The 25961-nt window shown below is 47.7% G+C and overlaps 2 protein-coding genes and 1 long non-coding RNA gene across 9 annotated transcripts in view; 1 reads left to right on the top strand and 2 right to left on the bottom strand.

The window, feature by feature from the left end:
• The first annotated feature begins 459 nt into the window (after positions 1-459).
• Positions 460-25961, top strand: part of LOC142560127 (DNA primase large subunit-like) — a 74727-nt gene continuing 49225 nt past the window's right edge. For 4 of the 7 annotated variants that reach the window (XM_075671968.1, XM_075671967.1, XM_075671965.1 and 1 more), the window contains exons 1-2: positions 5369-5457; positions 11351-11586. Coding sequence is in view for 4 of the 7 variants with exons in the window: in XM_075671965.1 (XP_075528080.1) it covers positions 11481-11586 (106 nt within the window). In the remaining 3 variants the exon portion in view is untranslated. Of the gene's footprint in view, positions 703-5338; positions 5458-11350; positions 11587-25961 lie in introns of those variants that run through there. The other 3 variants (XM_075671962.1, XM_075671969.1, XM_075671966.1) reach the window with 3 other exon arrangements.
• Prx2 (Peroxiredoxin 2) lies at positions 2349-4720 on the bottom strand. Its single transcript, XM_075671971.1, has 6 exons — positions 4563-4720; positions 3451-3588; positions 3186-3302; positions 2945-3067; positions 2732-2862; positions 2349-2539 (listed from the first exon to the last, which is right to left on the bottom strand). The coding sequence occupies exons 2-6, from the start codon at positions 3582-3584 to the stop codon at positions 2451-2453; spliced, it is 594 nt and encodes a 197-aa protein (XP_075528086.1). The 5' UTR covers positions 3585-3588; positions 4563-4720; the 3' UTR covers positions 2349-2450.
• LOC142560130 (uncharacterized) overlaps positions 11512-25961 on the bottom strand; it is a 29793-nt gene continuing 15343 nt past the window's right edge. Inside the window, exons 2-3 of the long non-coding RNA XR_012823307.1 lie at positions 18433-18739; positions 11512-11600 (exon numbers count right to left, since the gene is read on the bottom strand). This is a non-coding gene — a long non-coding RNA (uncharacterized LOC142560130). The remainder of the gene's footprint in view (positions 11601-18432; positions 18740-25961) is intronic.

Here is a 25961-nt window from a genome sequence, read left to right as displayed (position 1 = left end):
TCAATCGCAAAATGTTTGCTATCTAAAATGCTTTGTCAGCGAGTACTTAATGAAATTCAATACCGAGGGGGGGGGGGGGGGGGGGGGGGGTTTCCGTACGCTCCGCACGAGAACAATTGCTTGAAAGTTGTGCGATGATCCTGTGCCGCAGACAACGCACGCGTTCTGCTGGAAATTGAATTGGTCAAAATGGAAAGCTGCTGGGCAGGCCTCAAGCCGCGATAGCAATTTGTACTGAGGGCGAAACCTGCGGATAATCATATAGAACTTGCCCGTGTCTTGCCGCGAGGAGAAAGCTAAACCAACAGGGCAAGAAAAGAAGTATGGTTCCCGCAGATAAGGTGTGCTCCAAATGTCTGAATATCCCCCTCGTTCTCCAATCTTTCCGATTGGAGAACACTTGGTGCCCAGTCTGGCGGCGTCGTGCTGAAGGCTGTTCTTCGCGCGAGGAACTATGGGATCGTAGTGCGATTGCGAAGCAGAGATCCGACGCGGAAGCCTGCGTTGGTCGCGGCAAATTGGAGGCAGGTAGGACCGTTCCGTAGTGCAAAATTTTGCCGTGTGTTCGAAGTGCCAATCCCGACGACTCTCGCCGGTTGAGGCGAGGTGTAGGCACACGCCTACACGTCGAGAGGCATCGCGAGGCAACGGACGAGTGTACGGCTGTAGTCCCGGAGTCTTGCAGACAGCGGCCTTCGAACGGTAAGAGGAGCCTCGTATGTAGTACTATTGCCATGCCGTATGGCTACCGCTGAGGAAAACAACGTCCAGGTGTATGTTTTGTCTCACGGGACTTGGTCTACTAACATCGCAAGAAAAAAAAAAGGGGGGGGGGGGGGGGCAAATGGATCCGTGCTGTTCTTTGAGCGCTTGCGCGCGAATCCGAGGAGGGTTGAAGCAACACGTGATGGCGTTATTCTCCGACACTTTTCTGCGGCGACGAGTTTAGGGAGCTGTATTTAGCTCGGGGCATTCTAGCATGGTAACGGAGAAATCTTTTCTCTCGGCAACAGCAAGTACCTCGTCGAAGTTGACGAGGTTTGCTACTTTAAAAGACTTTACATCTTGTGACTGTCGCAAGCAATATTTTTAGGCTAGTTAGAAAAAAAATCAAATATTTCGAAACTGAAGTGTACTATAATTAAAGATATCGATTCTGTAAACTGCATCTAATACATACGATCAAAGCGGACGTAATTAGGAATTTTGTCTTGTAAATTGTGTTACAAATTCATGTAAGCTAGAAATTGCAGTTAACAGATCTGCGACATCAGTTTTCGATGCACAGTTAATTTGCGAACAACGAATTTCGCCCATTTTTCGTAAGAAAATGTCTGGTCCTAAATCTAATTCCTGCTTTCTACAGTCACTAGAATTTATCGCACTAGAGTGCGATAAATTTCACAAATCAGTGCATAGGGTTGGCGCATAAAAGCGTATGGGCGTAGCGAGCTAAAAAACTGGAGGCCATATTTTGTAACGACGCGCTTAATGTTCAATTTCGCGCTCGATGCGATAGCGAAAAGGGTAAGCGAGTGATCGTTCAGGATTGCGACCCCGGGCAGGAGGCTAGATATCAACAGTGCACTCTTTCAACAGTTGCACCCTTTGGGGTGTATATGTGATCCACAGTAATCATCTGCCTTGCTTGCGTTTCCACTCTATATAACTCGGCGCTCGCGACTTTCCTGTCGAGAATGTTTGGCGACTTGGAAGTACCGGGCTGGCAGCGTTTAAGGGCGAGACAGGTGACGGACGATTAATGTAGGACAAGCCCCAAAGGTCCCTAGAACAGCTACAGCGAAACATATTGCTTACTGTGGCAGCCATAACTGACGACAGAATATGCATTGCGTCGTGTTCTACAACTGCTACACAAGCTTCAATACCAATAGAGTCGAGTCACCGCTAGTAGCTTTTCTATTAAAATATATGAATTGATGTATTTCTATTTCCGAGAGCCACAGGGACGCACGAGGCAAGATTTTATATACCTGAGACTGTGCATGCAACAACGAAATATCCACTGTAGAGATGCAAGGGAACCACAGGGAACCACTGCCTCCATCTGGAACTATAGTTGCTATACGAAGTCAGTGGTTCTCTGTTTGGCACAGGCCATCCTATTCGTGCGAAGGATGCAGCTAATAGTCTGAATGTCGGGTCATATTACATGTACGTCTAACTGTCCAGTCTTAGAAGTCAAGGTATCCAAAGGACTTTACCCACGTGGAAGTCGAGCACAACTGCAATGTACATATGCATGCTTAATAGCAATACGCATGTACGAGTCACTCCTGAAAGTAGTGACAGAAGCAGGAGTGAAGCCACAGACAGAAACAGGGAAATGTGAAAAATGTTACTTTAATACTTTACATGAAGCACAGTGTCATGCATGGACATGGAGTGGAACAACAGTGGGCTTGGCTTGAAGCTGTGGAATAGGGTACTCAGTGGTCACTTTTTGCAAAGTAGGCCTTGCTGCCCTTGGGGTCGGGCTTCATGGTGTCACCTCCAGGCTTCCAGTTGGCGGGGCAAACTGCACAGTAATGACAAGCACATCATGTCCAAGGACTGAACACTTAGGTCCATGAAGTTCTACAGCAAAGCTTTTTCACCGATCAAGTAGCCGCCGAAAAGTGGCCAGATGGGAACCAATGTTTCAAATGGCTACCAATTACGAGCATCTTATTAAGCACAGGTTGCAATCTATTCAATGTGGTCTGTATACCTTCTCCATACTTGTCGGTGTACTGGAAGGCTTGGACAAGCCGGAGAGTTTCATCAACAGAGCGGCCGACAGGGAGGTCATTCATTGTGATCTGGCGCAGAAGGCCCTTATTGTCAATGATGAAAAGGCCGCTGAAATTGAAGAGAGGTCATGCTTTTGGTCAGTGTATGCAGATAAGCGATTGTCATCGTAAATGTAAGGAGACTAGCTAACCGGAAGGGAACACCATCATCTTCCTTCAGGACACCATAGGCTCTTGCGATTTTGCTGGTCTTGTCAGCCAGAAGTGGGATCTTCATCTCGCCAAGACCGCCCTGCTTGCGGGGTGTGTTGATCCTGCAGGGAGAAAGTTGTGAGCACAAATAGGCACCGACACATTTTCCATGCGTCTGATCAGGGTAACGGAAGGCTTCCGATGCGCGAATTTAGCGATTGCGAACGTCGGGCACATTACCATGCAAGATGGCAGAAGTGGCTGTCGGTGGAGCAGGCAACTACTTCGCAGCCGATCTTGCGGAACTCATCCGCTCGGTCGCTGAAGGCGATGATCTCCGTGGGGCAGACGAAGGTGCTGAAGGGGGAGGGGTAGAATATACAAATGTCTGGGTGAGGATTTTGAGCCGAACGCGCGCAACGCGATCGCGATGTCAGTGAGGGAGAGCCCATGAAAATACAGGCGTCAACAAGCGGTGGCATGGTGCATGCCCTATTATACTTACAAGTCAAGTGGGTAGAAGAAGAGGATCAGGTACTTGTCCTTGTAGTCCGATAGCTTGATTTCCTTGAACTCGCCGTCGATCACAGCGGTACCGCAGAAGTCCGGGGCGGGCTTGGTCAGCTGTGGAAGGCTCATTTCTCTGGATTTGCAAAGAAATCAAAGGTAGGGCGAAAAGGTCGGCGTTCAGAGCGACACAGGATACAGGTGCGGTCTGAGTAGCAAAAGCACTGCCGCGAAGTGTAGCAGGCGTACAGACGCAGGTGCGGCGCGGATTCAAACAGGAACAAAAAAAAAAAAGTGTGTGTGTGTGGGGGGGGGGGGGGGCGTAACCGAAACAGCTCACGCACATACGGGGAGTGATGAGAGATAAACGATACGGGGACACAGCTATGGTGAAAGAAGGAGCTGCTGCAATCGACGAAGAAAGTTGCCTAACGAGATACGGAACGCCGGGCGCGCGTTGTCAAGCTAAGTGAAATTTAAAAAGAATAAAGAAGGTCATGACAAAACGCGAGCGGCACCTAATTTGATTCCGGCGACAAGGCAGGCAAAGACGACCTTGAACAATGCGATGCGTGCCACGCCGGACATGCCGGCACATTCATTGATCGCCGCAACGAGCATGCCGGCATGAACGAATCATAGGACACCGGTGTAGCGTGTATTTTTTCCGGTTAACAAACGCTATAGCGTGACGCGATAAAGCAGCAGGAATGACATCTTTCTTCGCACAATGACGTACTACATGCAAGCTGCCGGCAACATGCGGGCGGCGTAGTACAATAGGTAGAAAAGCGATGCGGAAATTCTATCGTATGGTATTGGATTCGCATATTCGGAATACTTGTGGACTGATAGAAAACTACCGCGCCGCACTGCCGATCACAATGAGTAGACTGGCAATTCGTTCCCAGTCACCAGAAGCTCGAGCGAGACGAACGTCGAGGATACAAAGGCACAATGGGTTCCCCTCAAGCCTGGCCGCCAACACCAAGCCGGCCGGATGAATGGGGATCAGGCAGAACGGCGCGTTTTTCCGGCCAAAAACCGCCCGCTACGCAAGCTTGGGGCACGCGAAACGAGCTCCAGCGAAAGTGTGCGACGATTACTCACGTTATTTAGGGTCAGACGTGCAGAGAAGAGAAATAAAGGGTAATCCACGGAGACACAGGCGAAAACCGCTACACTGATCTGAAAGGAGAGAGCAGTCTGCGACGGCGGGAGCGCGTCCTTCCGTTTTTGTACTTTTTGTGTCGCCCCGTTGGTTGGCGGGAGGAGGGAATCGGCGCGCGTCACGTGACAGGCGGAGAGCGACTGCCTGCTCAAGCCGCGCGTCGGCGCGTGCGTGGGGCGGCTTTCTTTCTTTCTTTTTGACAGCTTCGTCATGCAGCTTCGCCATGCAGCTTCGCTTTCGAGAAGGTTCCCGCTACGTGCAACATTCGGCGGGAGCTAAATTTATATCGAGTTCATATAATTTTGAGAAAGCGAATGAGTGAATTCTGTAACAGGTGACCATAATGCGACCCGATTCAGCGCGGCGTCTCTCACCCGCCCCCCATTTTTGATCGCGTTTCATATTAGATTTGGTAGGAGGCGCAGCGTTAGGGCGCGCGATGCGCGCTTTTTTCGACCGTGCGGCTGGTTGCTCTGGTTTTGGTGTCGCGAACGTCGTACGTGAACGTGATGTTACGTATCCGTTGTTTGACTGTAGCGCGGCGTCTTAGAAACGAAGATGTTTGCGATGAAAGTGCTTTGAAGATGACCAGGCCTATTGACTAGCGCGGAAATCAGTTCTAGCGCTTGGTCTTTCACTTAAGCTCGACGGCTCTGGCTGCAAAATTGTAAGGGAGTGTGTTAGTTTTAGCGTTCGCGTAGGCCGAACAGCCACACTCACAGGTAACACAATGCCTTTCGCTCGGTTTCAGGGAATCAGTCTCTTTCTGCCACCGATACCTGCACCGGTACTTCGGCGCTGCTTACTAACGAAGGACAAGAGACAGCTGACGAGGTGAAGTGTGTCACTCTATATTATCGCGCGTATTAGGAAATACACAAAAACAGAGACCGCGGCTATCTTTCTTGTTCCCGGGCGGTCGCTTTGGAGGTTGGCGTGCCGTCCAAAACTTTCGAGAACAGTGGACAGAGGTAACGTCCTCCGGAATTCGAAGAAGCGAGGGGCACCTCTCTGGGTTCTCACGGTAGCGGCTGGGTTGGATGTAGGGGCTTTACGGCCGGGGTGCGGCAGACGAAAGGGATTTCCCTCGTGACGTCATGCGCGTGGCGTGACGTTCCGCGATGATGTAGTCACGGATCGTGCTCTTCCCCTACTTCCTCGCGAGGCGCCCGTCCGTATTATTTGCATTCTTGGCAGCGGCGGCGGACGGAACACGCCTAAAACCGGCTAAATGAAGCACCGGTTCAGTTCTGAGAAAAGATCTATAGCCTGCGTACAAGTAGCGCCAAAAGTAGCGCTTGGCAGCTGCCGGGCGATCGCTCTCGCGTTCGTCGTCTGCTAGAGCTTATCTGCGTCAATACTCGTTTGTTTTACAACACACTCCCGCGCGTTTCGTGTCGTTGTAATAACTGTTGTTGAAATAACACAGTAGATATGTGTTGGCTTCCTGATGAGCATCGCATGGCATGTCACCGCCCCCGTTAGCAGGCCTCGATCCTGCTATCCCACGTGAACTGAAAACACGCGATTTGATACGACGGGAATAACATTCACCGAGTAATTCAAATCATTTCGCCGCGGCTGGCAATTGTGCGAGCGGCTATATATCTCGCTTGCGTACATCTGTGATTGCCTATATTGCGAAGTAAGACTTCGCCCCTCCTGATGTTCCTGTTACTCGATTCTTTCCATAGCCTAAACCTTGACGGCGACGTTCGCATTACCTCTTGCTACAGTCATCACCGTCAGTTGCAAATGGCTTCACGTATTGATAAATCACACTATTCCCACTACACTTAGCCAAGACGGTGACAGATCCGTCATCGCCATCCGATTTCATCGCACGCCAGTTCCCTGTCGCACGAAGTGCTACAGAGGGCGCCGTCGACGCTTTCGCTTCCGCCAGTGCAATATATATAACTACGCTTTCGCAACGCCGACAAAACTTGCCGGAGGCTGCTCCTCCATCGGAAAACGTGGCTATCGCCCACGACAGGCGAGCAACAGGGGGGAAAGATGCCACCGGCCTGACGCGGGCATTTTGCGTGTTGTGCAATGCACGAGCTGCGAGTACCGCTCGCTGTAAATTTCCTTATGTCGGCCGGTCGCCGTGCGGCAATCAAGGTATTGCGCATACCGCATTTTCTGGGCTATGCCCAGCACTTGCGTATGGATGCACGGAGCTGGCAAGGAATCAATATGACAGAATTTGCAACAGCTGCCTTGTTCAAGGGTATACGGCGATGGACATTGGTAAATCACTCAAGGAGAAGATAATACCGATATATATATATATATATATATATATATATATATATGTAGAGAAAGAGAGAGAGTCCGTACACCTGGAATCCATGAATACCCTTGAATTCGGAAAGAGAGACCGACTTCGAACATTCATAGTAACGAACTCTGCATAGGGACTGTGCACGGACACTGTCTGTCGGTAAACAAATCTACGTATTTTCTTTTGAGAATCTCTAAACGATTGCAGTGTGGTGGGTCCATAGCCACCAATGACGTGCGTGTTTAAATCAGCGTTGCCATCGTGCTGCTAGACAAAGCCGTGCCACCTTTTTGTTGCTCTGCTAGTTGACTGTCACCGCAGCCATCGAGGCTCCATTTGCGGGCCTCAGACTCTTGAGAGGCCTGGCGGTATGGAAATTTCTGCCATTTGGTTTTTTACCCGGCGGGTATGCATGTTTGGCTGAAGTGGAACACTACTAACCATCATACTGGAAGGCCACTGATATCATATACAATGGGAACGTCAACTTTGAAAAGCCACCTGAAGCGCACGAAGCGTGTTTCCGACTCATCAGCAGCGTAACTGCAAGAAATTGCAGCAAAGAAGATTTCACTGTTACTATATACAGTTCAGTTATACAGATATACAGTTATATAAGTTCACTATACATACATATATACATATATATATATATATATATATATATATATATATATATATATATATATATATATATATATTTAACGATCATGTGTAGATGCACCATCGTGTCGTGGGCGGAGTTTGCGTGCCGAGTTATTAGGTGGTCACAGAGCGTAGTTAATTCTAGTTCAATTAATTTGGTTTTCCAGTGAAAGTCATTAGGGTACAAAGTTGTAAGTGGAACACACACACACAAATAACATACTAAACGAACCTTATTAGACAGTGCAAGCCAACAACATTGTGTTTATCATCGAAGGTTACGGTACCTGCCGGTAGGTCGCTCCTTTCTGCTGTCGTGCGAGGCAAGCAAGAGTGAAGCAATAAACAAATGTATTACTATGCACCAATGCACTTCTGTGCCAGTTTCACATGTGGAACTGTTAGTAACAACGAGTTAATAACGGTAAATGTTATCGTTAGTTATTAAAAGATGAGTATCCAGGCCAACACCTACAAGATGAGACCTTCGCATTTTGAGTTGTGAAGTCAGGGGCAGGTGCAGAAAACCCATCAAATTTAAAGCTTTTTTTCGCTACAATTAGCTAAATTAAATAGAAATGAACGGCACAACAGAGATGGTATAGATTGCAAGAAAGAGGGGGAGGGAAAAAGAGAAGGTTTAACAAACACATTATTATTGTTCTTACTATTTTGCGTGCATTTAATATTTGTACCTTTCGTGTTGTATCTATCACACTGTTTTATTTTTATGTCTCTCTTTCGCACACGGGTATACCGATAACGAAGCTTCAAGTGAAATTGTGCAATGCAACGTCGACAGTGCGAGAAACAGAAAAGAGGGGGACGATCTCGGTGTGTCGCTTCTATCTCCCGCTTTGTGAACGTTGTCAACGCATTGTCAACATTGCGCAGTTTTATACTCGAAACTTGGTAAGCGCCAGCTAGACCGAATTTAATTGAAAGGCTTAACAATTAGTAATGCACCACATACGAATATATGTGATGAAAAAAAAAAGAAGTTTGGGCTCACTTTTCTCACCGTAATATTTGTTAGCCCTCAGATAGCTGATGAAGCAGAAAGGGCGTTCAGTCTTCGCCTATGGCGTCGCGACACGGCTTTCACATGCCTCCTGTGTGTACAGGGTGTCTCAGCTAACTTTAGCCGCACTTTAAAGAAATATGCAAATGCCACGTAGCTGGACAGAACAGACGTGATGTTGTTTACCGTCGCTTGGAGATACTCGAACTACTTCTTTTTTTCATTCCGCCCAACTACATCATTAGTCTTAATTAACCGACTTCTAGAATATCATAGAGGAAAAGTTTCAATGAGAAAATTGTAAGGCGACACGAAAAACTCCCGATACAGCTTTCTGTTGCTCAAAACGTGCTACGCAAAAGTGTTTTTTTTTTTTTTCGAGCGTGAAAGAAGCCCGCGAATACACGCAAAGTAGCTCGAGTGCCCTCATGCATGCCCACAATTGAGCGTCGTTAAAAACTGGTTAAAAAAACTGTGGCGCAACTTCATGACGCGCAATGACGACTCCAACCCGGAACATAACGCGGCGTACGTGTGATGTACTGCACGTTGCCACCACCTTGGCTCGATGCCCTTTTGTGGTCGCGCACAGCACCGACATAAAGGAGACCTCGGCTCTCTCTCTCTCTCTCTCTCTCTCTCTCTCTCTCTCTCTCTCTCTCTCTCCGTTTCGATTCCTGCCAGAAAAAGGAACGCTCGACGAATCACGCAAAGGCGTGACGAAGCCAGCCAGCCAGCCAGGCACACGTCTTCATGCACGCATACCGCAATGTGCGGCGTATATATCATCAGATCTCTTTCATTTCCTGTCTCTTTCTTTCTTTCTTTCTTTCTTTCGTTCTCTTTCATTCATTCATTGAGTTTCTTTTCGTTTGCCTTTCCGGTCGCATTTCTTCTTTTTTCGCGTTTTCTCCGCGCACGTTTCGAGAGCGTATAACCTTTGGGGCGCGCGCGTGAGAGAACTGTGAAACGAATTTGTTCCCTGGCATATGCCGTCACGTGACACGAGCGTTTCGCCGTGCCGCTCGGGGGTGGAGGGACGCGTGTTACGACCCCTGCGAGCGGCGATGTGTTTAGCGGGTGCGGACAGAGACCGACGGGGTCACTGCGTACAAGAGAAGTGGTCAACGCGGAGGGGGTGTTACCGCGGCGCATTCCACGAAAGACGTGACGTCACGCGAAGATATGCTGCAGAGCTGCAATCACAATCCGCGCGGATTTAAAAAAAAAAATATAAGAAAGAAAATGACTGGCTGTTAACGGCGTGAAGTTTCTCTGAAGGTAAAATTACATTATATGTATGTGAGTTTTAATTAGCTGCTTGTCAAGCGTTATTTTTCAAAGGGATGAATAGCGAGTGAAAAGAGCAGTGTCAACGTACTTGTCTGCTCGTTTTACTTGCGCTATGCCTGTTTGTTTACAAACGTGTGGATTATTTGTAAGCATACTCAATGTAGGCAAGGAACGCGGACGCTCTTTTGCCCATAACGAAAGCGCAGATGGGCGTGCGGGTGACAGGGGCAATTAAAGTGCCTGTGTCTGAAAGAGAAAAAGAACATCTTTTTAAGGGGGGGGGGGGGTGAATAGACGTCATGGGTTCGCGATCGACGGGGTTTAAAGGGATACTAACATGGTATGTTCGACTGGTAATTTGTTTGCGTTAAGTTGAAGACCTAGACTTTGAGAAAACTTACAAGCCCTCTAAATAATTTGCTATAGTAGCTTCGCTACGAACCAGTTTTGATTTCGTTTCCCAGGAGGTGTCTGTGTTGTGATTTGATGACGCAAAAGGTAGTTTCGCGTGAGCAGAAAATCGTGACGTTTCTTGGCGCCCGCCTTGGCCAGCCCCGGCTCGCTTTGCCATCCTCTATGCTGCTACGTCGGGTCGCGCAAAGGGTTAGCAGCGCAGAAAACTATTGAGCGAGCGAATTTCATTCCACCGACACAAGTTCCACGAAGAATGTGACCACCGCTGCCAGGAGTCCGTCCTTGGACCTTGTGGTTAACAAGAGTAAAGCAAAGAACGGGGCTAGTTGGTGGACATTCGTGATTACATGATTCATTACATTACTGACGAATGATTACTGACATTACTGGTTCATGATCACATTACATTACTGACGAACGTAAAAGACAGGACGCGGACGTACGTAGCCCAACTATGTACTTGTGCTACGTACGTCCGCGTCCTGTCCTTTACGTTCGTCAGTGTAACACTAAGCGCAATATAATCATGAATGTCAACAAGAGAACGACCGGGCAGCGACCGATTTACATTTGTTCTTGGCCTTTCCACTAACTGATTTTATTGTTGTTATTCGATGTCTCTCTGATGTACCTATTTAATTGCCCCATGAAGAAATTTAAAGGGATAACCGCAGCGTTAAGACGACTAGCTGACACAAGAAATGTCGCAAGTCGAACGTGAAGAACGTTAATGTCGATAATTAAGTGTAATTATTCTTTTTTTTACTTTTGGAAATGCAAGTACTCTGGCCTTTATGTCAAGCCTCTCGGCAACTGCATTTATATGTCGTACAAATAAACTCCAACTCATTGCGTCTCTTGTATTAGCGCTGCTGTTATTCCTTCAAGTATGAACCGGCTATAGGCCGAAAACGAGGTCTGCCATAAAGGAATGTTCGAAGTCGAAGGTCCCGTTACGGCGACACCCTCTCAAAATTGGTTACAGTCGTTGACAACGGGACCCATCGTCTGCATGTTGTATGTTACAATTCTGATTGTGAATTCTGATTCTAAATTATCCGGCACAGAGAACAGACGACACGTCCAACTCACACCAGGTCCGACAGGTCGGTGGTAGCAGACGACTCCGGGTAGTGCATGGGGCGCTGCGGTGCATTGACCAGCGAGCCCTCCTTGGGGTGTGATCGCACCTGAGGCATGGCGTCACCTTCTGGAGACGACGTGGCAGATCTTGCTCGCTGCGGCTGCAGATCGCGTTCTGGGACGGCGCTGCTGCCCGACTCGGCTGCCTTGATCGCTTGCGGTAAGTCGGTCAACCTGCACCGCAACAGCGCGTTTAGAGGCGCCCGAAGTCAGCGAGAGACCTGCGTCAAAGTTGGGCTCTCAAATCGGAACTATACATTCTTAGGCAGAAACGGAAGGCATATGAACACACGCTTTCCTTAAAGGGACACTAGAGGTGAATGTTATCTCGATCGAGATAGAAAGATATTAGGCTTCTGTAATAACGAATTCGTCATTCGTAGCGAGGACGCGGGGCTTCTGTAGGCGATAAAATGGAAAGATCAAAGTAGCGCCACCTGTTGTGGACAGTGGTATCTCTCATATGTGACGTCGGCACTGGCTGATTCGCAGAGAGCGTCATATGTGGGGAGGTCACGTGGAGAACGCGTCAGCGCGTCCGTTTTGCCGCGGAGAGTTCGAATTGAGGAAACAGCGGCGAGATCTTTGGCGGTGATTTTCTATGCAACAAAATTATATAGTTGCACACAAAAAACGATGATAGGCTTCTAGGCGAATAGTATATGGATCTTGTTCGACTTAATATTTTCCTTTAAGTGAACAGTATGTGGATCTAGCTCGACTTAATATTTTCCTTTAAGTGGTCGACGCGGCTGTCGTACATTTCAGCCAGACATGGCTTTAAATCCGTGTGACGCCGGCCTGCTTGGGGGAGGGGGGGGGGGGGGGTATACACTATACACAAGACAAATCAATGCAGTATCATTATCATGATATATCAAAAATCGGAGCGCCAGAGTTGCCTGAAGTATTTTTTTTTGTGTGTGTGTGTGGGAGAATACCTGTGTCCCAATTACATTGGCCTGCGAATTCTCGCGACAGATTAAACACTGACAAAACCACAAACACATATGCCACTAGTATTTTTCTGTCTCCCAAAACCTATTTAAATAAATATTAATTAGGTGTGGTAGTTAACAATTCTGCGTGTTCTAGTGAATTACCTGACAAGGTGCGTAATATAAATTCATAAAAAATGTTATGTACATTTAGCTGAATATAATGAGGTTAGTTATTTTGGGGGCAAATGTCGCAGTTGCGGTATCGTGGAGAAATGTCGTGTACTGCCAGGAAGGGATGCATGCGCATACACTGATAGGAACAATTTTTTGAATTACTTGACAATGTGGACACTAATTTCACGGCAAATAACAATGTACATTTAGCTGAATAATTAGGTTTTTAAATAATTTGGTGCAGATGTCGCTGTCGCGGTATTGAAGCTATAGGCTACACAAGGGTCGTGTACTGTCTGGAAGCGATACATACACGTACACGTATAGGAACAGTTTTGTGACATCCGGCCTCCAAACGTGCTTCAAAGCACGTCGGCGTTTCGTTGATTGATTTTTTCCAAAGTGCCTGGTCAACAAGAGGGAGAAGTGGAGCGGGTAGGAGATAAGGAAATAACAATAAACCGAGGGAAACGTTTTGGAGCTCGTCTGTGGGACGGATTGCTCCAGAGTGGAGGCTTAATACTTTCACCCTTAACAACCACTCTACTCACTCGAGTCGAACCGCACGTGTACAGGGACGCAACGGGGTCCAAATTGAAATCTCGCTTGGGATATCTTGTCACATGTGACCGTGCACAAGCGGGACACTCTTAAACGTGTCCTTCACTGCTAACCAGCTTCACTGCTATTTAGCAGAGGAGTGCTTTACATGACAGTGTTAATACGTCAACCTGCCAAGCATTGCACGACGTTCGTCATACGTGGGCTCGCGTTGCCTAAGCCCGCATTTCAGACGTTACGCGTTTGCTCGAAAACACTGTCTGTAACGAATAGACGCTAGCTACCCTGCAGCAGCGTTATGGTTACGAAAGTCGTCGAAAAGACGTGAGCTGTGAGACGACATAGAAACGTTTATGTCTGGACGTGTATTTTTGAGAAACGTGAATTGCTCTGTCGAACAGCCCAGAGGATCGCAGGAAAAGCAGCAGTGACCGAACAAAGGACCTCTCCGGACCCACCATTTTGACAAGAGGACGTGTCTTACGAGGGCGACTAGCATAAAAAGGACAAGTCCCAGTGTCGAAACGGTGGCTCCAGCGACATCCTTTGTTTGACTACGCTTGATCCCATAACAATTACTCTTTGAATCATAAGTTTCTGAGTTGTCACGGGCAAACGTATGCCATACGAGTTCTTTTCATAACTTACGCTGGATGTCACGAAGACGTAAGCTGTAAGACATCTCTAAGGACGTTCATGACTAGACGTGCATTAAAAAAAAAAAAAACGCCGATTACCTTCTAGAATGCATTTCTGCTGAACTAACATCTCAAATGCCACAACAGTTCAATCATTTCTCAATAACGTCCGCTTGGCAAACGTGTCAAGCTCAACTCACAGACTCGGACTGACTTTGAGGAACACCCTGGTCGGCTTGCCGAACGTGGAAGTGCTCTTCCTGTACGAGGCTCCCGCTCTGCGAGCGTGGCTCATCGCCTCGACTGCACCTGCCGACTCGAGCCGTCAATGGCTCCTCCGGGACACTGAGAGTCGCGTGATCGGAGACCATTAACCGCGACGTCGTTCGTATATGGCCAGACGTTAAACAGTGGCACACGCTCCGCGGCTTTGCCCACGTATACTAGCTCCGTACCCCCCCCCCCCCCCCATACACGCACTTTCCAAGCGCATACCAATATGTGTGCCCAGCAAAACATGCGCCTTGGTGTGCTGCTTATTGCTGTGTGTGTACAGGCTTTCCGCGGTATAGCTTGACCTTCTCTCGCTCTCCGTTACCACAGACGGCGACCCTCTGTGAGTTGCTCGCTGAATGCCCACCGCGGGTTCGATACGAGACCGCTCGTTTCGAAGGTCAAGGTGGCACCGACATTGGGAACAGTGGGACAATAGGACTTCCGGTATGCACGCACGTATGCAACCGGCAATAAAAGAACGTTCTGAAGCAGACGCAGTGCTTGCACCCGTCTCTCTGTCGACGCTCGGAAACCTCGCGATAATGTAGCTTAGGCTGTCTCTTTATCTTATCTGTATTCTGCTATCCCTTGTGGATAGCATATCTCTCTTGTTATATCTCTCGGCTGCTCTTTAGTGCGTTATAGGATGCGAACGGGTCGATTACTGGAACTCGTAATATCACGTGAGCCAGCTGAAGCTTGTATTTGCTCAAATATCTTTTGTTTAAATACATTATGCTTGGGCCTAATTTACCATCGACGTGGTTCGGAAAATTGAGGCCTCGTATACTAACATCGAATGAGGTAGCTCGCTACAGACTGATGCATGTATATTGAGACAACCTCAATAGAATTGGAACTAACTGAACGAGGCTTCGGCGAGGCAGCCGAAACGTCCAAACCCGTTGACCACACCACCTTGGGTGGCGTTGCTTTTTTTGTCCTAATATGAATGTACACTGCAAAATAATTTACACCCTTAAAAGTGAAAAGGATGTAAATGTGTCTATAACTCACACCCTTAGGGAGCGAAATGCGAAGGTTGTGGGTTCGGTTCCCACCTGCGGCAAGTTGTTTTTTCATCCACTTTAATTTCCATTATCATTTCTTTATTTCATTTATTAAGCACAAGTAATTTCCCCTGTGTTGTCCTTGGTGTCAGTGTTTGTTGGCTTCTTATGACACCTATAGGGTGTTATTTATATAACGGACACCCGAAGGGTGTGAGTTATAGACACATTACACCCTTTTCGCTTGTAAGGGTTTAAATTATTTTTTCTCACACCCTCAGGGTATTATGTATATGACAAGCCCAGACGGTGTGAGTTATATACACATTTACACCCTTTCACTTTTAAGGGTGTAAATCATTTTACAGTGTACTTTCGATCGGACGAGACGTCGTCCGATCCCCATTTCAGACAAAACGGATACGCCTGAATATCCCGCTGCGTATTTCCTACACTTTCGACTCGCATATTCTGGCACGCAGGTAATATGCGAGTCCGAAGAAGTCAGTATGTATGAACTGCTGGGCTACTCAATCGAATCTGAGCTCGGGTGTGAACGAAGCCAACATTCCCGCCTTTTTTAATATCATTTATGAACAAGCCGCTATAATCATGATAAACATGATAAAGTGGAAGCTTGGGCTAGATGGTCATTCGATATCACAGTGCACAGTGCAAAAGACGAGGGCAGACTAAAGCGCACAACACAGGCGCTGACTTCAACTAAGCTTTATTTTCGAGACCGCCAGAACTATATACTTCAGACAAGAGCAAAAAGTAATAAAACACTTGTCCTCACCAAAAACCAAATCAAGTGTCCGGCTGTGATGCAATAGGGGTTCATGAGAAGATGTATCACATCATATAAGTGTTTTATTACTTTTTGCTCATGTCTATATAGTTCTGGCGGCGGTTTCGCAAGTAAAACTTTGTTAAAGTCAGCGCCTGTGTTGTGTTATTTCTGCTGTCCTCGTCTTTTGCGCGTTGTGTAGACATGCCGCTGTAATTCAAGCAACGGACAGATCGGATATTTTTTATCTTGCTCTCACGCATACTTACAAGCAGCCTCTACCCCGCGCCCATGGAAGGGAACTGTTGGCATTCACTGTAATGCACGACAGTATAGTTGTGCATTCGCCTACTCGTCGGCGTATACCTGACGACTACAGCGTTGACTTATCGGACGTGTTTCAGGAAGACCCGTTTCGAAAGAACTGTGCGTTCGAGAATGTGACCCCCGCCATATCGGCAAGCGGTCTCGAGGTGATGTAATGACTTTCGCTGACACTTATCGTTGGTTATCAGAGCCACACGAGAACCTCGAAGAGCACCGCCGATTGACAATGGCTGTCATTCTCCCGTCACGTGTGAGCACTTTCCCTAATTCTTGATCAGCGTAGAGTACCGCTTAATAGCTCAATACCGCTTATTAGGTGACGTCTAAAGCATGGCGGCTAAGACGTGTTTCTGGCTCTGCAATCACTTCCGGCGTGCGCGGCCTGCAAAAGCACAGCCTTCGAGATCTCCTTCTCTTACTCGGAGGCAACGGTCGCTAGGGCGTGGGTTTGGTAACCACCTTTTGCAATTTGTACGACATGTGTGTTCAGATTGGTAACGTTTGACCGAGTGCGGATGTAAATACGAACGGTCAACGCCCTGTTAGCACAATGGGCATTCTAAAAACACGTTTCGGTTTCTACAAGGAGACTTGGGGAGAGAGAAAGAGAGGATAAGTACAATTCGCACCAATATGAAATGGTGCATATTTAGCTCGGGGACACCTTGGATTTCAGTATTCGAATACATGTAAAGCGCACAAATGCTGTCGTGAATCACTTTGTTACATTTCAGATAGAAAGTTACATTCTAGCAGCTATAGGATGCAGAATTTTGATTTAAAATTTCCCAATTTTTAATGAAAATTGTTCTAAAATTGGCGAGTTTCAGGAAATAGAAATTCGGTGCAGTGGGCGTCGGCGACAAGGATTTCTCCGTTCCCATGCATCCGGATGGGAGGTTCTGAGAGTTAAAGCTTTCTGCAGCAGTGAGCGACGTTAGGTTAGTTTGTGCTGCACTTTTTTTTTTTTTTTTTTGTATCTGAAGCGCGATAGAACACAGCAGGACGTAGACTAGACCAGGATCGAAGGCAGCGCTTGCGTTTGTCTTCACCCTGTCAGTCCTTTGTGTTGCTGTGCTGCTAAGCTCCCTCTTGGAATGTGGAATCGAGCCGCTCCCAAGGTCACACTTCCGTGTAGTAACCGTTGCCGATTACGCGCTCTCCTTCCTACTGGCGGAACCGGTACATGCATACTTAATTATGCCGACCTTGTGCAATAAAGGCGACACGCTTCCCGTGCAATTTTCTCTTTCGCAAATTGGGTCTCTATTTTTGTACGCGGAGTGTACGTTGTGCAACTTGCAAAGATTACTAAGAGATGCGCCACTATAGAGACGTATAGATTGATGTTAAGGCGGAGCGTAGGGGACGCAAGTGCCTCTCCTTTTCGCGACTGACTATTAGAACGTTACTATGCGAGGAGATTGTAGATCAACCATCTTGACGTGTGAAGCGGCGCTCAAGAACATGAGACGAAGAAGCAGAATAAACTGGACAGGACGACCGCTCGACTTGTAGCTATACGCACTATTTTCGAAAAAAAACCAGATGTAATGTAAGTACACCAGCGCACCCCGCTCGACCATGAAAGGCACCAATGAGCAAAAGGAATGATGACGATACTCGCGATGATGAATGGTGATTACTGTTGGCCTCTGTTTCGAAACGAGAAGGCGACAAAAAGTCGCCTGTAGTTTTCACCAAAGTTTTGATGCATTTACTGATTTACTGCAGTGTTGCATTTTTCCTATTTCTACATTCTTCCTCTTCATTAAAGCATCTATCGCTATATTGCAATGTTACGCTTTCCCGTAACAACGACGGCTCCATGTCTTCCCTGCTCATGTTCCCCCACCACGTCTCTAACCGTTCCTTTGCTTATCTCGACCGCTGAGCAGTTCGCGCGCCCTCAAACTTTGAATTCCATCGCTTTCTTATGAAAAAAAAAATAATAAACTTTGCATTCCTACAGTCTTGGCTGGGTGAATACCTCGGCGTTCCGTTAAACCGTGCCGAGTCGGAGTGGTAAGCAGCGCCACCTATGTGCATACTTGCTCTGCAGAGTTCCCACGACGTAGTGAGCCGAGGCGCGGTAGCAGGCGGAACCCATGGGGCGCCGCGAGGCGACGCAGACGAACACTCCGCTGCACACGGTATGGCGTAGCAGACGGCACTGTATGCTACCAGCTGCTGCTGCCGCTGCTGCTGCTGACACGCAAGCAAATGGGTGGCGGCAGCGAGGTCTATAGCCGGGGTCGCGCAAACGGCGCGCGCGACGCTTGTACTCACCCTATAAATAGGTCGATGGTGAAAGGTGGGGGAAGCAGGCCTTTTTTTCGCTGGCGACCTCGGAGGGGCTGACCCGCGGCTCGGCTAATCAATGCCGCCGTGCGGGCTGGACGTGCACGCCAAGCTCTGGGGGCTCGCGAGGGTGTCGGTCCGTGTCGGGGCGCTCGGCCTCGCCTCTGTTCGACGGCGACGTGCTCGTGAGGCGATGAATTGGGGGACGCGAATCCTCGACGTGGCTTGCGTGGATTACCCGAGTTCTCAGAGTGGTTGGCTGATGATGATGATGGTCCTCGACTATGCCACGTACCTGCAAAGGTGGAAGAGGCCACGCATCCGGCGGAGGAAGCATGACATAATACGCGTAACCACTCTAAGGAGGAAAGAGAAAAAAAAATAAGAAGACGTAAAAAAAAAAACAGAATAGTGCGTGTTTTTCTGTAGGCTAGTTAGTTCATCTCAGATGGAGTGGCGCAACCCTATTGTAGAGGAGTTGGGTCAAGATTGTTGTGATAGTAGGGCAGGGAAAGAATGGAACAAGAGGACTGCGTGAGGAAAGCTGATTTGTTGGAATGTTTCTGCGTGAAATTTGGGAAATAAATGAAACGTAGATGACAATATTGCAATTTACTAAAGTCACGATGCTGAAGAGGTCCACCCTCCGAACTCGGTCTCTTGCACGTGGAGCGCTGGAGAGGAAGTGGACGAAGAAAATTATGTTGTTGTGTTTTCTCTAAGCAGTGCTTCGTTAACATTTCGTAGTGGCACCCTGAAGGACGTGAATAAAGTTTTTCATACCATACAATACCCGATTATTGGCCTAACCACAATGTGGGTACGTGCCATTGTTGAAGCACAGAACCACCATCATAATCACCACTCTTGCTGTGTACACCTGTGCAGGCTTATAACTGCGTATAGGTTCGCGGTGATTTCAGACGGGGAGAGGGGCACGTGCCCGTTGTGCCTCTCCCCCGAAATGTTCGTGCTAGTGCGCCGCCTTCCCCCCCCCCCCCGCCGAAAGGAATTCTGGCTACGCCACCGGTCATCAGTGTTGGTAACTTAACGAGAAAATCGCTAAGCTTAGCGAGGTCTTTGTTCCCTTAATTAACGACAAATTTGGATTTTAGGAGTTTTAGCGACTTTTTAGTCACTTTCTGCTGGCCGTTTAGCGCTTCCAGCCACATCGTGAAAGTAACGGCTTCTGGCTAACTCTGTACAGACACAGCAAAGTCGAGATATTTTCGGCGAGCCTGCCTGGTGTGCGGGGTGGGGTGTCAAACCCTCTCGAGGAAGTCACTCCAGAAGCCCACAATGGATTACTTTTACCTGGTTGCTCTGTTGTATATATGTAAATAGGTTTCTTTATCCTCTCTCCCTGTTCATTTACCCCCCACGCACGCACACAATTCACCGCTGATCACCTTTCAGGTGTTAGACGACTGCGGTGGACAGTTACTGCGGCCAGCAGTGAAATAACGTAAAAAGTACTCGACCTCGTGCCAGAAAATTTAAAAATATAGAGCTTTGAAAGATGGTACGTAGTATCAATTTGAACGAATTTGGTTTTTCTATGGTTAGCGTCCCTGTTGATCCACGATATGAAACCAATGGCAAATCGCTGAAAGTGTCCATAAAATGTGTCGGTCACCGTGCATAGTTACCCAAGCCACCCGGTTCTGTCACCGCGGCCGTGCTGTCGGGTCCGACTGCAAATTTCTTGAGCGCTTCTTTGCTTAGTTATGCGCGCCGATGCGTAATCCACTTGCGGGCTCTTCAGGTCGCGCGGCGGTCAATTTGCGGTGGCGAAGTGATTTCCACGCCTCGCCCCCCCCCCCCCCCCCGCCCCCCCGTGGCAGCAGGTAAACACAACGCGCCGCCTATGACAGCGGATCGATGACGACTATGCCTTCCGTCGTTTCCTGGGTAGCGCGCACGTACACAGAAGCGCCGGCTTGTTCTAGCCGTCGCTGATCACGTATTGCGGTCGTTACCTTGATGAGAAAGAAGGAGGCTCTTTAGTGAAAACTAGAGAGTTTCGCTCCACACTTGGTCGCTCAGCGTTGCAGGTTCTGGGTTATTCTAGAGATATATATTGTGAACAAAGGGGGTTAACCGAGGGGCCCGATTTGTATTAGTCATATCGTAAGAAGCAAACAAACACTGACACCAAGGACAACGTAGGAGAAATTGCTTGTGCTTAATAAATGAAATAAAGAAACGATATATTAATGGAAATGAAAGTGGATGACAAAAAAAAAAAAAAAAAACTTGCCGCAGGTGTGGAAAATTGTGGGATCGTTCCCCACCTGCGGCAAGTTGTTTTTTCATGCACTTTCATCTCCATTAATTTATCGTTTCCTTATTTCGTTTATTAAGCGCAAGTAATTTCCCCTATGTTGTCCTTGGTGTCAGTGTGTTTGTTGGCTTCTTACGATATGACTATATAGTTGTAGAATATTGTTGTCTTTACTAATACGCGTGTGCAGTCAACTTTAATAGATAGACTAACATCGATATTTAAACGAATGCGACAAAACTTACAAATAATGCGTCGTAAATACACACACCTATACGAAATGAGAAATACATATGCGACAAACAGGTACTGGTATACACGTAATTGTAACGCCTAGAGCATCATGAAAGGAGAGACCTAAAATGCTCTCAAGATGGCTGTATAGTGGCTAAAAGCTCGTGCAAGACATGAAAGCGTTGACTAAAACTAAATGTTTGACGGCAGAGTTACACGCTACAGAATAACGCGTCAAATTCAGATTCGGCGTTCCCTCTGATATTGTTCGCGAGTGTACATTGCATGCTCTGGCGACGAGCACGATAATGAGGCCCATGGATGTGTGCGTTCGATGCATTTCATGGCATCGCTGCCAATAAGAACCGCTGCTTACGCCTGCGACTAAACCAGGCAGGCCGAAACGCGAGCTTCACGCGCCCTAGAGAGAGAGAGAGAGAGAGAGAGAGAGAGAGAGAGAGAGAGAGAGAGAGAGAGAGAGAGAGGTGATGAGGGATAGGCAAGGAGGTTAACCAGGCTGAACTGGGGAAGGCAGCCTGAAAGATGAGGAGGAAGCGATAAGTTGGCACTTTGCACGGGTGCACGCACAATCAGGCGTTTATCGTTGAAGGGTCGCAGCAGCGCCTTTGTGGCCTTCTGTACACATCGTTGTAAAAAAAAAAAAAAGAAAGACTGCGTTAGAGTTTGAAGCATTACGTCGCACCTCTTTGAAGTCCCGAATCCATGGTTTCAAATGCGTTCATCCCATTGCAAAGTGTTGCTCAGGAGCTCAGTCGACACGCGTCCTGTCTGGAACACACACACACACACACACACACACACACACACACACACACACACACACACACACACACACGCACACACACACACACACACACGCACACGCACGCACACACACACACACACACACACACACACACACACACACACACACACACGAGGCTCTTCTAAGCACTCCCATCCCCTCTCTACCTCTGCCACGTGACCGGCTTCCGCGCTTCACGCACATACACTTTTTTCCACTTTGACACTCCTAATGGTAACGCATTAAAAGGAGATGAGGGGGTTGTTGGGCGTTTCCCAAACGATCTTCCACTCGGAGCTCTTCTCCGGCTCAGTGATGATGAGTACAGCAGAGCGCTGCCCCTGGGCTGAAAGAGACGACCGAAAAAGTTTCTCAAGAATTGCCGTGAATTGTCGCTGAAGAGTCATTACCGCTTCCATCGAATGGTGGCGCTACCATCCACTTCCTCGATATCCTTCATAAATCGGATATCTTGTCGGGTTTGGAAGTTGACCTAAGATCGGTGGGCCGCTGGGCTTTGGGAGCCCATGGTAAAACCACAAATGAGGCAGTGCAGGGTCACAGGAGTTGGGCCTCTTTTGGAAGTCAGAGAAGCGCAGAGCAAATTTAGCTTTGAAGAAAGGCTCGGGAACATGTATCGAAATAAATGTACGGGTAAAGCGCACAAGTATCTGCACCTAAAAAGCGTGGACACGGAATGGAGGTAGAGTTCAACAAAGTTGGCAACCAAGTACAGGCCGATTGAAAGTGTAAGTAGACAATCAGGAGTCATCAAAACGAAAGGGATAGAAGCAGGTACAATGAATTGGGTGCAAATAACGCAAACAAGAAAGACTGTGGAGATTTACAAGAACGGGAAGAAAGAAACTAGAAGGGAATATCTGTACGATAATACAAAGGACAGTGCCTTGCTATTTGTAGCTCGAGCTGGGTTGGCTAAGAACAAGAACATACCCTAGCAAATAATCGCAACTAGATGAGCCATGTGTATGCAGCAGCAAAAAATTCTCAGACTACTCGGCACTTCCTGATGGAAATGCGAAGGGATTCACCCAGTCAGACCCATGGGTAACGTACACCTTCCGGAAGCGCTTCAATTTAAAGTAGACATAAACATCAACCGGTCAGCAGTCGAGATAAGCAGGAGACCATTAGAGTATTGGTGAAAAAAAAAAAAGTAGGGAACAGATTGATACGATTGGATCCGTTACAGGCATACGTAGCGGTACAAGGTAGATACAGAAGTTTCGAGGAATAGAACAGGACTTAAGGAGAAGTATACAAAAATGCTAAAATGAAAAACATGTATAGTATACCTGATTACCTCAAGCATGCTAGATGTATTGGCACCCTCCCCGTTTCAAAGGGGATCATCATCGTCCTCATAATCATCATAATCGAGTTGATGGGGAGGGCTGAGCGGAGGAAAGTTGTAGAATATGGAGGTGCGTCTTTTTTGGGCGTGTATCGCACTGTTCCCGGTAACTGCACCAGGGAGGAGTGTTGTCACACTTGTCGCCCGCGCCGACGCCTTCTGCTAATACCGCAACCACGTTGCGGGTTCGATTCCTGTCGCGGCGGCTGAATTTCGAGGGGGACGAAAAAAAAACAAAAGAAAAAACACGCTCGTGTACTCAGCTTTGGTTGCACATTAAAGAACCTCTGGTTGTTAAAATCAATCCGTAGTCCCGTACTACTCGGCTTGCCGCATAATCAAACCGTGGTTTCGGCACGTGAGACCCCAGATTTATATGTAACGCTGCAACCCCACCCCCTTTTTGAGGAAGTGTGATCAGGAACAAAATAACTATAGTTTATAGAGGAGTAATTCAGTACTATTTTGAGCAAGCGCGTGAGATAAACAGGTTTTCTTTGCTGAGCAATTCCTGAAATGTCTTTGAGCGTATTCCTGGTGGCGGCATGTCGAATTGTATTACACGTGATGACGCCCGGTGCGTGACGCTGACAATATGCAGTTACATCGATCTAGCGGTTATATATATATATATATATATATATATGGGCACAATCGATGATAGCTCTTTCGTTTCCGCTGCGTAGCGCAAGCGCCCGCCTTCCATCTATTTGCCACCTGCTTCCTACGCCTGTCTTGCCTACGAGGTCACGAGATCGATGTGCCGCCAATATTCAGGTACATTTTAGCTCTTTGGATGTTCTCCGTCTGGGGCCGTCTAACAGATGTCGGCGATGCGACAGCTCACATTGATCACTTGGCTTTGCGCCGACGCATGGCTGCAGCCTGTACGCGGTGTTTGCCGGCCGTATACATCTGATAGATATAATCGCGAGTGAGAGAGAAAGAAACTAAAGGCAGCTGCGGGAAAAACGGACGCACGCGCCTGATTTGCTATGCATAACGCAAGGGCAAATTAGGCAGTTCAAGGATGCAAAGAAATAAGGAGGGATCGAAAAAAAGAAGAGGAAACTGAGGATCTATCTGGAGCTGCGCATAATCTGTCCCTGGATCTGTCTACTTCAGATGCTGCAGCAGTGCCCGTGTCGCTTTCCGAGCTTGCGACGCATGAGGTCCCAGTCCAAGGGCCAAGAATGATTTTGAGTCCCGGGAGGCTGACCATACAGTCATCCGTTTGGCTACCCTGCGCGGGGAAAAGGGATCAGGGATTGAAAGAAGGAAAAGGTAAAAGGGGGAAAAGGAGAGAGAATTTTCACGCGCACGGTGGCAGACAAAAGTGCATGTATAATCGTCTTCTGAATTGATTCCAAGAAAGTCATCAGAGTGTGCGTATCTTTCTCGGTTAATGACAGGTTAGGCCATGTACTCAGGAAGACTGGATCTCATTACAGGAGGAGTGGATCTCACGATCCAGTTCTCCTGTCAAAACATGTGGTAGGACATGATAGGGTGATAGTTCCGATATGATGATGACATGATAACGTCAGAACACTCTATGATGTTCTTTCGTTATTTGGCAATTTTTACAGAGCTGTTTCTCCAGCCGTTGACTTTATATACCTTACTATATTACCCTCAGCTTTCTTCCTCCTCATTAAATAGACTTGTTATAGCGTACAGACGCGAAAGTTTAGGGTAACCTACAAAAACGTGCGCTGTGTCCGAAGCGTACCGCTATATTAGCATATATACTTATACACGCATGCATATGGGCGTTCTGTATCAACCGTTCTAGGATGTACGGTGTTTGCATATGGAAGTGTCGTATATAGTGCCGTCTTTTATTTATGATATTTCGTAATACCCTACACCATTCCGTACAAACTGCTTCAGTGAGTCATATATGAACCAGCCTGCAACGCGACCAGGTGTACGGGGAAACGCACATGTCGTGCACTGTGCAACCACCGAGTTCTTCATTGTAGGTTGCGTTTACGTTTCGTCACGTGCGCAAATGATCTATTCGCTCGTATTAAAAACACGCACCGAGCCGAGTTCCAAGTATACCCGACCATCAAGGCGTAGACAAACAAAACGCTACACACACCGCAGCATCACACGCGAGGCCACACCAGACAATGGGCAAGCTTTCCCTCTATGTAGGAAGCGGAGACTCTCGTCACGCCTCGTAGCTCGGCGAGCGTCGGCGTCATTCTGTTGTCGGCGCATAATAATAATCACTTCGCGGTGCGCTCGCATCTCGAAGGCGTGCCGCTTAGATCGTATACGCACACTTTGTTATTATTAATAATGGGAAAATCAGACACCCACCCGTTCGTAGCAATTGCTACAAAGCAATTGTTATTATCTCGCAGTCATATGACACGGAAATGGGAGCTGCGGTTGCGGTGAGGCAATCATGGACGCCATCGTATGCGAATGGGAGTCCGCACGGTCCGACTCGTGCGATTCGAGTCGCGTCCATGCTTAACTGCAGTCCGCCACGAAAGTGTACAAGGCACGACGGAGTCCCGCGACGAGCGTAAATTTCTGATCTGCTAAGGGATAGCACTTGTAATTTAATGAATCACTGTGCGAGCTGTGAACTTACTGTAAGCTGAAACTTTGAACTTCAGGTTACGCACGTGCCCACAGGCTTAACGAGAATTCAGTGTTTCTTTTTTTTTTTTTTTTCGCCAGTTGCGTGTCCCGTAAGCTTTTGTTGCCGACTGAGCGTATGCCGATGGATAGAGAATGAAGATAAGGCATATGCACTAGCGCTTACAGCTTGTGCAGTGATTTTTTGTTTTTTAAGTAAT

This window comes from Dermacentor variabilis, chromosome 10 (genome assembly GCF_050947875.1).
Source record: "Dermacentor variabilis isolate Ectoservices chromosome 10, ASM5094787v1, whole genome shotgun sequence".
NCBI classification, from domain to species: Eukaryota; Metazoa; Arthropoda; class Arachnida; order Ixodida; family Ixodidae; genus Dermacentor; species Dermacentor variabilis.
Note: the sequence above shows the minus strand (reverse complement) of the source record. Positions and strands in the feature narration are given on the sequence as shown.